The sequence below is a fragment of the Gopherus flavomarginatus genome, chromosome 5 (assembly GCF_025201925.1).
Source record: "Gopherus flavomarginatus isolate rGopFla2 chromosome 5, rGopFla2.mat.asm, whole genome shotgun sequence".
Lineage (NCBI taxonomy): Eukaryota > Metazoa > Chordata > Testudines > Testudinidae > Gopherus > Gopherus flavomarginatus.
In genome coordinates, this window is record NC_066621.1 from 11500707 (window position 1) to 11514740 (window position 14034).

General features: G+C 42.8%; 1 protein-coding gene across 1 annotated transcript in view; it reads left to right on the forward strand.

The window, feature by feature from the left end:
* The first annotated feature begins 12865 nt into the window (after nt 1-12865).
* Nucleotides 12866-14034, forward strand: part of LAMB3 (laminin subunit beta 3) — a 48961-nt gene continuing 47792 nt past the window's right edge. The window contains exons 1-2 of the mRNA XM_050957073.1: nt 12866-12916; nt 13635-13687. Of these exons, the coding sequence (XP_050813030.1) occupies nt 12903-12916; nt 13635-13687 (67 nt within the window). The 5' untranslated portion in view covers nt 12866-12902. The remainder of the gene's footprint in view (nt 12917-13634; nt 13688-14034) is intronic.

The window sequence follows — 14034 nt, forward strand, 5'->3', positions numbered from 1 at the left end:
GTGGTTGCTCTTTTTACATTCTTTACCTTTTCCTCCAACTTGGCAACAAATTTTACAGCTGATCACTATATTTAAGACATTTTTTTTCTCCTTCAGTACATTGAAAAGTGAGCATTACAGAGAAAAATGCCGAGGAGACAGCAAATAGAGAAAGTTCAGGGGCATTGTAATTATTACCAGATTGTTTATTAACTGCTATATAGCCACTGTCTGACAGGACAGGACTGTACTGGCTCCTTAAGGAACAAAGTCTGATCTGAAAGGGAGACTGGTCATAGCTTTTTGTATTAGCTCCTTGAGGAAGTGTCTGTGCCTTTTGCGGTTTGTACAGAGCCTAGTACATTGCAGATGCAACCAGAAACTAATCAACTGTATTGGCAATCCCAAGAGTTCAAAAACTATGACTCAGGCTCCCCGAAACCATGAGATTTAAAAAAAATTGTTTTTCCCCTTCCCTTCTGATTTTTGAGCATTTAAGGTTTGTTCCTCAGCTTTTCTCTGCAGCCACTTTAGTTTTTAAAAAGAAAGCTGAGAATGAGATTTTCACATAAAGCTTCAGCCCCTGGAGTCACAGAGGTAAAAAAAAGAAATGAATATGAGATTCGTGATCAAATCCAGTGAGTTGGCAGCAATCCCACCGCACATCACACCCAGAAATTGCATCTATTTAACAAAATATTTTTTTTTACATCCCATTAGTTAAGTCAATGCAACCTCACTGTGTGGATACGTTTAAACTGGATTTAGAGGGGCTACTGTTAATTATCTTAATGTTAAATTAAACTAATTTTAGCTGCTCTTAATTTTATTTGAGTGTCCAACCAAAGGCATTTATACAAGTTTAACTGAGGCCTTGTCAGCACAGGAAAGTTGCACCAGTTCAACTTGAATCAGTTTGCAAACCCCTGTGTGGTTGCTCTTATTTTGGCTTAAGTGGGTTATTTTTCTTTAAATGAAACCTGTTGCCAATCAGCTTAAACTGGTGCAAACCTCTGTATGGACACTCTTATTTCAGTTTAAGAGCAGCTCCTTTTGGTTTATTTTAACCATGCTTCGTTTAAATTCACACCTTAGGTGATGCCAGTACCACTTTCCTGGATGGAGAAGCCCTAAATCAGATCAGGGCATCGCTACACTACAGCTGCGACAGTACTCTGGTAGTGTAGGCTTCCTACATCAATGGAAGGTGTTTTTCCATAGCTGTAGTTCATGAGTTAATCCACCTCTCCGAGAGGCAGTAGCTAGGTCAATGGAAGAATTCTTATGTCAGCCTAGCCACTAAAGGTTAGGTCAACTTAGCTACAGTGCTCAAGATGCAACATTTTTCTCAGCCCTGAGCAATGTATCTTAGGCCAATCTAATTTCTAAGTGTAGACCAGACCTTTAAAAACCAGTTAGTTAAATTGGTGCAGTTTTCGTGTTCAGACTGGGAAGGAGACACTTGAGAAGCAGTGTCATGCAGAGGGTTAATGTCTATGATTAATGTTAATGCCTGAAGATTAAAGCTGCTGTGGGCATGAAATTTAACAGGATGTTAATTAGGTGGCAGGAAGAACATTAAAAGGAGTGAACAGCAAAGGGAATTGAGAAGATGATTATTATGGACATAAAGAACGAGGAGTACTTGTGGCACCTTAGAGTCTAGCAAATTTCTTTGAGCATAAGATTTCGTGGGCTACAGCCCACTTCATCAGATGCATAGAATGGAACTTACAGTATCATATGCATCTGATGAAGTGGGTTGTAGCCCACAAAAGCTTATGCTCAAATAAATTTGTTAGTCTCTAAGGTGCCACAAGTACTCCTGTTCTTTTTGTGGATACAGACTAACACGGCTGCTACTCTGAAACCTGTCATTATGGACATAGGAGCAGGGTGAATTCTGAGCTCTGTAACATAGGAGGGTGACTGATCTCCCCTCTTCTGTAAAGATTTGGGAATTGCTGAGCAGCCAGTCTGAAGGGAAAGATTTGTCAAACCAAGTCTGTAGAACTGCGGAGTTCAAGGTGAGAGAAAATAAGTATAATGGAAAAGAGGGGAAATCCCAGTGCTAAGAAACCAAGCTATGAAACCAAGCTGCAAAACATAACAAGCAAAGAACAACACAGTTAACTCTCTTAACTGGGTACCCTGCTGCAAATGGAGTTAAATAAATAGGAATTATGTGCTTTTTAATTAAATTATTTTAGAGCTAGCAATATCTGGGGGCCAGACACATGGACATCACTGTTACAGAGAATCTGGATAAATCCATTTTAACTAAAGTGCAAGATGCATAATCAAAGATAAAGGGTTTTCAAGGAAAATAAAGCTGAGAGATCGCAATAGTTCCCTAGGAAAAAGAATCCATGTACATTGGCCCCGGGAAAACAATTAATCTGCAACTATTTAAATGCAACCTGGGCCAGACTGTCTAATCCTGTTAGCAACGGGCAAGGAATGTGGGGGGTGGAAGATAGCTAAAATGTTGAGGATTTGTTTTAGTGGGATGGCATGTAGCAAATGTGATGACAAGCAAGTGGTGTTTTTCCATTAGACATAATGAGGTCTAAAGCAGCAACAACAACAACAAAATACTGGTGTGCTTCAGGCACAACAAAATCCAGCCTTGTGTCCCAGAGCTGCATAGACTCTACAGTGCCAGCAGGAAAAAATACATCTTGGTCAGAAGAGTGAGCAGCTGCTTCTCAAAGTTGTGCTGAATAAGAAGGGAAATGTTTTACAATTTCTGACTACCCACTCTTTTAAAAAAGGTCACACCTTTATTGTCCACAGGACAGGACAGCGCATAGTTCTGTGCAAATAAGACTATTTTCTTATTTGGTCATGTGGGCATAAATGCTGTGATTTGTGTACAGGATGGGAGTGCATAATAGCTAATCAGCTGGTGGCATTAGTCATTTGCTATTAAGATTTCAGTTTTCATTTCAGTCAAATAAATATTGCAATTATGAGGCTGTAGTAAGTGACAGGAAAGGATTTGTCATGTGCAGGTATTGTAGATTAGCGTAGCTTGAGAGCAGAGCCAAGGAAGCTAGCAAACCTCATCATTTCCTTTCCCTTTTTCTAAGTTTTGACAAAGAACACAGGTACCATAGCATCAATATCTAGGCATTTGTGCATGTGTGTACACCACGCTCCATCGGAACATCTCAAAACCTTCCCAAACAGTAATGAATGAAAGCTCACCACCCCAATTATCCCCATTTTACAAATGTGGAAACTGAGGCTCAGAGAGGTGAAGTGACTTACCCAATGAGAGGTAACAGAAGCAAAGAGGTGAAGTGACATGACTAAAGCTACACACCAAGTGGCAGAGCAAGGAACAGAAGCTTCAAGGTATGGCTGCACTGTGAGAAAAGATCCAGGGCACAGCTGTGATTGGCCTGGGTCAGCTGACTTGGCCTTACAGGGCTCAGGCTTCTTGGCTATAAAATTGTAATGTAGATGTTCAGACTCAGGGTTCTGAAACCCCAGAGGGGGAGCGTCTCAGAGCCTAGGCTCCAGTCTGAGCCTGAACATGTATGCTGATGTTGTATAGGCCCCGCAACCCGAACCCATGTCAGCTGCCCCAGGCTCAGATTCAGTGCTGCAGGATTTTTTTAATCACTGTGTCAGCAGAATCCCAGTCTGGTGCCTTACCCCATCTCTATCCCTGCATCCTCCTTATGAGTGCACGGCTCAACACTTCAGACCTGTTTGGATCATCTAAGCGTGCAATTTGCTCTCTCCCTTCTCTTGCCAAAGTTGGACCTATCACCCTGTCACTCCATCCCAGAGAGGAAAATGCCGGAGCTCTTATCGGGGACCTTTGCGATCAAAGACCTGTGTGGCGAGGAAAGTGTCCTTGTGTAATCTTTATTGCTGCAGTAAAGCCCACAGGTGCATTGTGTCGCTCATGCCTGCAGACACATCAGCAGGGATGGAGCGTCAGGAACCTAGGTCTGGCTGCTGATCTGTTGTTTCATTAATGATCCTGAGTCGTAAAGTTATATTGACCATCAGGGCTTGTGCTGAGCTCCTTGCGTTGATCTTTAATGACCCTTTATGTTTGTAAACATTCCACAGCTTGTAGTATAGCCCTAGTGATGTTGCTTTGGTATCCTTAGCGGTCCAGCCGTCAGCACTGTTAAAGGCACATCAGTAAGTACATAGGATGTCATGTGCTTGTCTACGCCTGCAGTCACACTATATTGCACTGTGATCCTGTCAGGGCTTTCAGGCTAGCACGGTGTCAGGCCTTGGATGGGAAACTCTCAGGGTGCTGCAGGAAGTGAAGGTGTTGGCCCCTCTGTGCAGTAGCAAATGTTGGAGTGAACTGTCAGACGGACACACCCTCAGTTTCTGCTCTGTTTAAGCACTGGCTTAATTCAAAGTGTGACGTTGCATCCATTTAGTTAAACAGGTGCAACTTTGCGCTGAAGGCTCTTACATCCGTGAAAGCTAACCCAACGCAAGCCAGGTTTAAACTCATGTAAGCATGTCCACACACAAAGATGCACCTTTTAACTAAATCGATACAGCCTGCCACCTTTAGTTAAACTGGTACAGCTTTATCAACAAGACCAGAAAGAGGCAAATCAGGCTGTTGTGTGTGTTGGAAATCCAGCCCTGCTTATTTAAGAGTTGGAGGGAAATTCTCAAATATGATTCAGTTAAATGCTGGTTTTGCACAAGTATCTTGCATTTCATTTCCAAGAGAAGCTCAGCCCAGTCAGACATAGGGAAATGCCCACTTTCTGGCAGATAGCGAAATTTCCCCAAATATTGCACAGCACTGTTTTCATCCTTGTATTGCTAAAGCAGAAGGGCCCATTGCCACATCTCCCAGTTCCACATGTCCCATATACGGGCAAGGGTCAGATGCGTTTGGACTTTGTCTCTAATAAACACGTGTTCAAGTAGGTAAATGATTTGATGGCTCCCCGCTTGGAGTAGAAGTTACATAATAAAGGCAATAGTGTCTGGAAAATGTAGTTGCTGGGACTGGTAGGGAAGTCAGGTAGCAGACTAAGGCACGTGGTCTGTGGTTCTGAGAGTGGCAATGGTTGCAAAAAGAATGAAGCAAATCACCTTTTGCCTAGATGGGATCAGAAGCGTTCACAGACAAGGCCCAGTTTTCCAAAGCGGCTGCCTGAATTGCACGTGTAAAGCCAACATTTGTGTGTACAAATCAGCATTTAGAGGTGGAAAATGGGTAATTGTCAACCATACTGCTGCTCAAAACTGCAATTTCAGTTGGGTTCCTGGGCTGTTTGGCAGGCAGAACTCATCTCTGGATTTCCTCATTTGTTCTCTGTAACCCTCCCATTAAGTGCTGTGTTGGGCCAGCTGTTCCTTGTGGATGGGGAAAATCTGGATGTGGTTCTTGAGTGATTTCATTAATGTCACTCCTGAGTTATTCAGTAGTGGGACTTCTGCCTCTTGCCTTCCTCAAAGACTGATCCTCAAACTGAAGTGGATCAAAAAAATACTACATAAGTTTTCTCAGAAAACTTAGGAAAAATCAACAAACAAACCTAAAACAAACAGAAACTCAGAGAAGTTTTAAAAGAATTACATATGTACAAAAAACTGTAAACAAGCAAAACTAAAAATGTTAAGTTTTTGAGAAAACCTGAAAATGTTTATCAGCAATTTTAACTGAAGAATCAATCAAGAAACTGATTTTGTCAAGAAATTGAAAAATTTCAAAGTAAAAATTATCCGTGGAAATTTTCATTTTGGTCAAACAGCCATTTTTTGTCAAAGACAAAAATATTTCAACAGAAAAATTGCAACTAGCTCTACTCCATGCCCTTATCCATCAAATCTGACCAGCGGTATACATGTTATGCTGCTACTGGACTGCGACAAAACATTTTGAGCGTAGATTATAAACTATTGACTATATACACCAGCTGTTTGGGAAAGAGGGAGAAAACTCACCTTTTTTCCTACAAAAAGGCTTTTCTTGTTTTTTGTTTAAATTTAAAAATCTGAAAAAATCCACCCATCTTTATTATACACGCTGCAAACTAACTTGAATTTTTATTGAAAGTGACACATATTACAGACATATTTTAATTTGTTCCTTTAGCTACATGCTAGACAAAGTGTAGTGAATACTATTTTGCTGACTGCCTAGTTAATTTAAAATTGTTTATTAATGTTAGAGAAGGTATCAGGAAGCTTGGAAGGGTATGAAAATGGAAAAAAAAAATGGGTTGAAAAAGTTACCTAAACATTTGAAATTCCTTTTAGGGGAAGGTTTGGGTGTGGACTTGTCCTGAACTGGTTTAATCTGTCCCCCAAGTTGAGCTGGTTAAAAAGGATATTTCATGAAAAATTTAAAAAGAAATGGAAATGTTTCATTTTGTTCAATTCTTTTTAAAAAGTTGAAAAATCTTTGTGTTTTGAAAATTGTAAAAAGTGGGTTTTTTATTTTAGATTTAACTAAAAATTGTTTTGATTTTAGAACTTAAACTTCAATGGAAATTTTTCCAGTAGCTCTAGTCCCAAGCTTGTTGTTTTCTCTCTAGGGAGGTCTAGCTGTTATAACTTACCTGCACTGCAAAATAGTCCATTCCCAGCCATTTGGGCAATTCAATTGCATAGATCAGTTGACTAATATCTAGTAATATGTTTTCCCATTGACCAGTTAATCAGACAGTGGTTTCTTCTGAGCCATTGCTAACTGGGAGGGGTGGATCATTTCAGAGCTTGTCTGCCCAAAGCAATAAATAAGCAGGCCTGATATGCTTCCTGTTTGAGGCTATTTATCAATATCTGACTTACACTGCATTCAAATCCTAAGCAAAGACATTGGCCTACATAACCAGGTGCGGCACAGCCCTCTGGAATGAACTCTTGGATAACGGAAAAGAGACTACAATTAGAGCAGGTCAAACATTTTCTGCCGAATCTTTTCTTTCAACGGAAAATTGATTTTTTCTGACAATATGGATATTTTCACAAAAACCATCCATTTTTGTTGAGATTTATTGGGCTTTCATTAGAAAACCAGGATCATCTGGCATTGAAAACCCAAGTAATGCCAAAGAAAATTTGACAATTTTTTGCAGGGGAAAAAAAATAGTTTCCTGACCAGCTCTATTTAAAATGAGAGGAGAAACAGAGGGAAGTGGGTTGGATGGGGAGGGAACAATTTTCATTTTAGCACCTCAGCTTTGATACAGTATCTGAAACTACCATGTCACAGCATCAAACAGATGATATGATGATTGGGGGATTGTGTTTTACATCTGCCTAGTGCTTCAAGGAGCAGGCTGAGAGTCAAGACAGCTGGGTTCTAGTCACAGTTCTGGGAAGGAAGGGGTCTCTAGTAGTTAGAGCAGGGTAGACTAGGAATCTGGACTACTAGAATCCAGTCCCAGTTGTGTCAATGAATTGTTTTGTGGCCTTGAGAAAGTCAGTTAACCTCTCTGCCTCATTTTTCCAATGTGTAAAATGGTTGTAATGATGGTTGCCTATGTGGCAGGAGTTTTGTGAAGATCACTAAGCATTGGTAAATAGAGTGACCAGATGTCCTGATATTCAGGACTTTGTCTTATACAGGTGCCTATTATCCTTCACCCTCGTCCATTTTTTCACACTTGCTATCTGGTCACCCCATTTGTAAAGCACTTGGAGTTCTTCTGATGGATGATGATATCAAACTACAGCTTTGTTTCTTTTTTAAATGGTTTAATATAAATTCTACCTATTCATCATCCTTTCTACAGTAACAGGTTTTAGATTTTTTCAAGAGAGGCTTAAGTAGTTCCACATGCTGTTCTCCAGCTTTGTCGCCGTTTCATCCCTTGTCCTTCAACTGAGTTTATCTCCCACCTGGAGCTGTGGAGAGAAACTAGACAAAAAATAAAGGAAAACAATCATTCAAGACTTCCCGTCTTAACTTATCATCTGATCTGTATCAAAAGCTATGGACTCAGATAGTATTTCCTTACATAACTAGAGTTCTTGTCTATTCCTTTCGGGGTCATTTTATATGCCTTGAAACTGCTAGTCTCTAATAATAATTTTAAGTTGAATCAGAAAGAGTAAATAAATTAATTAAAACAAAACCATTCATGGAGTAGCTGCATGCTCATGAGTTTTGGCTCCCACTGACTTTAGAAAAAAGAAAAGTCATTGCCAAGTTCATCCGTTGTGTACCGTCATTGAAGTTGGTGAATTTGTACCTGGGTTTATGCTGGCTCCAGCTGTGGAGTGCGCACGCAGAGCAGTGGTGCTGGAACAATTTGTACAGTGAGGATGCTGGGAGCCATTGAACCAAACTATAAACCCTGTAAATGATGGAAACCACTTCAAGTCAGGGGGTCCTGCTGCACCCCCAGCACCCCTAGTTCCAGCACCTGTGGTGCAGGGCATTGATACTCAACTGGTTTGGGAGGTAAAGTGCTGGGCTTTTCCAGCTCTGCTGCCAGGGATTCTAACTTTGCCAGTAAACATTCAGCTCTAGTTTTAATCATGGAATTTGGACATGTGGCACCTACATCTGTTTCCTTTCACCTAGGCTGGGCAGGACGCAGTGATATTGTGTGGCCAGTATGCAATGTATTGCAGAGAGTGTTAATTGAAGAAGAGTGTTGTGTGTGTCTCTTAGAAGTGTGAGTGATCATTCCACCCCTTGCTCCATCAGTTGCCTCTGTTGGGAGGTTAGTTCCTAGGGAACGGGTTGTGGAGCATTTATGTTCAACCCACTTTGGCCGTTTCCACATTGCGGTTGAACCCAGACTAGCAGCGTCTTCATTGGTTGTTGCTAGTGCAGGATGGATGGAGTCTTTTAAAATCTATGTCCCTTTGGCAGCAACGTGAACATGGATGCTCTGTCTGGCAGCTGCTGCTCAGCAGTCAGCCTCTCAAGACAGAGAGCTCTTCCTGTTCCAAAGTGCTGCCTCTGCGGTGGAATATGGACGCTATCTGGCTTCTCGCAGCAACACTAACCCGCAGATTAGGGCAGGAAGTGGAGACTCTCCAATCCAAATGAAACTTCACTGGGAGTTTAGGAAGGCAAAACTGAAATCCTAGGTCAGTCCAGCCAGGACAACGAGCTTAGGGGAAAAGTGCCATAAGATCGTTAGTGGCCATGCGTACTCGGTGTCTTGGGGGTTGCACCCCACAGAGGGCACTGTCAGGAGCCTAGCACCACCCTGGGGCACCGTCTCTGTGCTGATTAAGAGGATAGAGCACTAGCTGTTGAATCACCGCAACCACTTCCTGACGTGACTCATTTTTGTATTGAAGGTCAGTTATCTGGGGGTTGACTGGGCCCAATCCTGCTTAGCTTGCAGGAGCTGAAGGGACCTCAGCAAGTGGGAGTGCAGCTGTAGACGATAAAAAAAAAAACACATTTAAAACTTGTCTGGCGTTGTGTCCCTCCAATCCCCTCCTATGTCCACAGATGCTTCCTCTTAATTAATAAATAAATAAATAAAATTGCACGACTGTGCTGCAGTTCTATCTGTTTTAGGTACTTATATGCTTCCCCAGTCTTTAATATATTTTATTCCCTGCTATTTAATATTATTTGTCGTGTTGTGGGAGGAGGGTTGGCCCCTGGATATGAGAAAGACAAGGCAGGTGAGATAGTATCTTTATATAGGACCAACTCTGTTGGTGAGAGAGCCAAGATTCCAAGCCACAATGCTTGTCTCTTTCACCGACAGCGGCTAGTCCAATAACGAGTATCACCTCACCCACCTTATCTCACTAGTATTTAACAGGCAGGCCTGTTATTCCTATTTTATAGATGAGGGCACAGAGAGTAAGTGACTTCTTCCACATTGCACATGTCTGCGGTATAGCGGGGAGTTGAACTCCGTTCTCCTGACTCCCAGGTTAGATCTGTCATCCCCGGACCATCCTACACCAGAGGCCTTAGTTCTGTTACAGTGGCTGTTGTTATTCCACCTTCCTGAAATCAGGCTATTCCTCACTTTTGCTCCTGCTTCAGCCAGGACTAACCAGATGCTTGTTTACTTCCTGTCTGTGTTCTCCTAGGGCAGAAGGTGGTGAGTGGAATAAAACATTTTGTATAGACTTTGAGCTGCTTTGCGGGTCTGTCTATGTTTCTCTGCTCCACCCCGTCTGTGCCACAGAATTGCAACACTCTGCCTTTTATGGTGGGCTGGGATTTCGCATCCCCTTATCAGGCTGTGAATCACCATGGTATGTGGCATCTAATGCTCAGGATCCCCGGATGTAGTGGGGAGAGCACGCAGGACACTTCGAGCAGTGCTGTCCAAGCTGTCTAGTGTGCTGCTACCGAGGTGACCAATTTGGCTCTGGAAGGGGCCGTTAGAGGAAATCCCTAGGAAAATGAGTACAAGACTTGGGGCAGGGACTGTCTTTTTGTTCTATGTTTGTACAGTGCTTAGCACAATGGGATTCGGGTGCTATGATAACAAACTTCACATGGAGTATTAAGGCCCGGATCCAGTTCCCACCAAAACAGATCAGAACAGTCCCTAAGTACTTCACACCAGTGGTGCTCAGACATATGTGGTTCCCTGGCATCTCAAATGTTAATGAATTTATTTTCACCTCTCTGTGGTAGACTATTAGCCCCATTTCACAGATAGAAAACTGAGGCAAAAGAAGATTTGGTGACTTGCTCCAGGTCACACAGGCAGTGTGTGGCAGAGGTAGGAGAGGTGGGTTCAACTCCTACCTCTGCCACACACTGCCTGTGTGACCTGGGGCAAGTCACCGAATCTTCTTTTGCCTCAGTTTTCAGTGCTTTGATCACAAGAGCACCCTTTGATATATGGGCTAGGCATTCAGAATGGGGGGCATTGCATTTTGTCACAGGCACGGGCTGCCTGATGGTCTCTTGCCTGCAGCAGGACTGGCTTTATCATATGCAGTGGTTGTCTGGGGCAGCGACAGATTTGGGATCAGCTCCGATCCAGACTTCCTCAAGGTTTGTAGCGGGTCAGCTCTAGGGTTTGGACCCATCTCTGATTTCTAAGCCTCTCTTTGGTCCATTAGTCAGTGTTGGTCCCGAAGGATACGGTACAGTTTTTATTTAGGTACCAATGCTCTGAAGTCCCATCTTAGCTTGGTTGTGGGGGCATTTATCACCAGGAGATACAGGGATCCAGTTGGTACTTGGCATGTTAGGTCACTGTTATCATCTGGGGCCTGCTGAAAAGTGTTATATGAGTGCAAAATGTTGTTATTACCATGGGTGGATTTGCTTGGGAGGGTTTGGATCTGGAGTTTGGGGGTTGGTCCCACAGCTAGGCTGCTCCACATGCAGTGTTCCACAAAGCCACTAGTGTTCAGACGCTGAGTTTACATCTGCCAGGGGACTTTTAGTCGCTTGGTTTTGACATGCTGTGAGCTGCTGGCTGCGGGGTGAGGCTTTTCTGGATGAAGATTCCAGAGTGGAAAATGTGGTATTACATCATTATTAATCAGCCTATGAACAGTCTGTCCAATGCAGGCACGCCCAGGGCTGCTGCCTGCCCACACAGCATACTTGGCACACCTAAATCTCTGAGCTAAGGTTTCAGATGTTGTAGCCTTAGGGGACAGATTATTTTAGAACCTTCATTGTTCTCTCTACATTAAGGGCCAGATCTTCAGCCTGAGCAAATTGGCATATCCTCAGCGAAGCCAATGGAGCTATGCCAGCATACACCAGCTGAGGATCTAAAAGTCAAAATTTTTTAACAGCCAGTGTTGTGGTGCAATAGCTTTAACAGCTGGAGACCAGATATCTATTGGGGTGGTTGTTTCAGTGGGTTAAGGGCCTCATCTGGGTGCCATCGATATTCATGGGGCTTGGATCTCACCCTAAAAGAAGGGAGTGAGAACAGAGAATTGCATGGCTTTGGGGGACTGGCAAACGAACACACAGCTTTCTGCCTCTCTGCATCTGCTCCAATGCAGCACACAGAGGCAGTGCCTGAAAGCCACTACTTTCCAAGCAGCACGCTAGCCTCTTGTGTGCAATGAGTTGGTGGGTCTCAATCCAACTCTGAGTGAATTAGTATTCGCGTAACACTGGACAGTTTTATCACAGCAGCTCAGAACTAAATGAGGCCTTTGATGCTATCATGTAAATGAGATCAGAATTGGATCCAAAACAGGGAAGGATGTGGTTGAGGGAGTAGACTGGGTTTTGGGAGATCTGGGTTCTATTCCTGGCACATTAGATAATGAGCTCCTTTGGAAATCTGGCCACTTATTTAGATGGCTAGATGGGAACTGAGCTCGTTTGAAAACATGGCCCTTAATTTCTCTGTGCCTCAACTCCTCATCTGTAAAATGGGGCTAATAATGAGGTTAATCTCCAAACTTCTGTCAGGATATATGCCCTCCAGGTAAACATCTGAGCTGCTCAGAATCAGTCTGGATTATAATGATCTACATGAACATTATCTATGAAACTGTCTCACTGTTCTTAGATGTTCCTAAAGCTGAAGTGTAAATTCATAGCTCGGAGTCCACTTGCTGGCTAATTGTAGAGTTTTTCACATGCATTACAGTGCAGAAAGACTTCTGTCTCATGCTGTGCATGCTGTCTGGGGAGTGTGTAATGAGTTACACAGTAAATGGGTGTGTACGTCTGAAGATTCCTGAATCACCTCCCTTTATCATTGCTGCACCCACACCACAGGAACTTCCTTCCTCAGGTGAGGCTGCATTTAAAAGAAGAGAGTGAAAGGAGACAGCCCATCAGGACTCAGGTGAGAATTCATATCAGCGGCTCAATAACGGGGAAAGAGGAAAGAAAAGTCTAGTTCCTGAGCCAGGTATGTACAGCACTGCACAGGAGACAGGGACAAGCAGTATGTGCTGCATGTTACACAGGGAAAATGGCAGCCCAGGGAGAAGATTTCTTGTCGAGATTGGAGGGCTGGCAGGCGTTTCCTGCAGGCATCGAGAACATGTATGTGATTAAGTTACACAAATGGAAAGTGTTTGTATAGTGCATGTACTTTGCTGCACTTTTTAAACTTTGCAAAACCTGTAAAAGACTTTGAACCTCCAGAAGGGGGGGCAAATTTTGAGCTGGAATAAAGCCTGAAAAGGAAGGGACAAAAGGTGGGACTGCAAACATAACTACACTGTAGGCAGGTGAAGAAGTGGCCTGGCTGGAGTATATTCATTTGTTAAAATGTGTCTACTTGCTATGTATTTGGGACTTGATTTTCAGAGGTGCTATGCACAAACAACTCTCATTATAGTCCATGAGACTTTGGGTTCTTGGCACCTCTGAAAAAGCAGGCTGTTAGACATGAAAGCAGAATCCTAGCAGAGAAAATTATTCTGTTTATATCTATTGGTCACTTTAGAGAATAAAATAAAGATGCAAAGATACAGCCAGTTACTTCATTGAAGAGCTTTTTATCATTCATAAGCATATATTTATACTAAAAGGTTAAAAAAAAAGTGGGGGCTTGTCTATTTGTTTTAAATGTTAAATATACACTCTGGACAATCCAGAGAGCTGATTCTCCTCTCTCACTTGCACTTGTTGAACTTTGTTGAAGTCAAGGAAATTATCTTGTCATAAAACGGGAAGGGAGGGTGATAAAAGGATGGTGCTTTGTGCTTTAACTTGTCGTTTTCTGTACTGTTTCATTCAAGTTGCAAATTCTGTCTCAGGTGAGGCTCAGAGGCATGGAATCTCCCCCCCAACCCATTGTATGGACATGCGTCATTCTGCTGGGTAAGCTTTACCATCCTATCTGTGCCTCTAAAGGGGCCTTGAGGAGACCCCACTTAATATCTGCCCTTGTTTAGTAGTGGTTTTGCTGTGCTTTACTGAAAGTGGCCAGGATATTTGGGTTGGGGATGAGCCACATTGGCCTTCGCTCCTGTAAAAACTGTTGTTCAGTCCAATTGGTTGTAAATGCTGCCTACGTTCCCCACAGAGGTAATTAGTACATAAAGTGATTCATGGGGTCCTCTGTGAGAAATGATTTTAGTCTTTCACGAGCAGCTGGACCTTGAGTGTGCTTGCCTCTAAGATTCACGTGATGCTGCCAGCCTATGAACTATGTATTTGCTGTTATT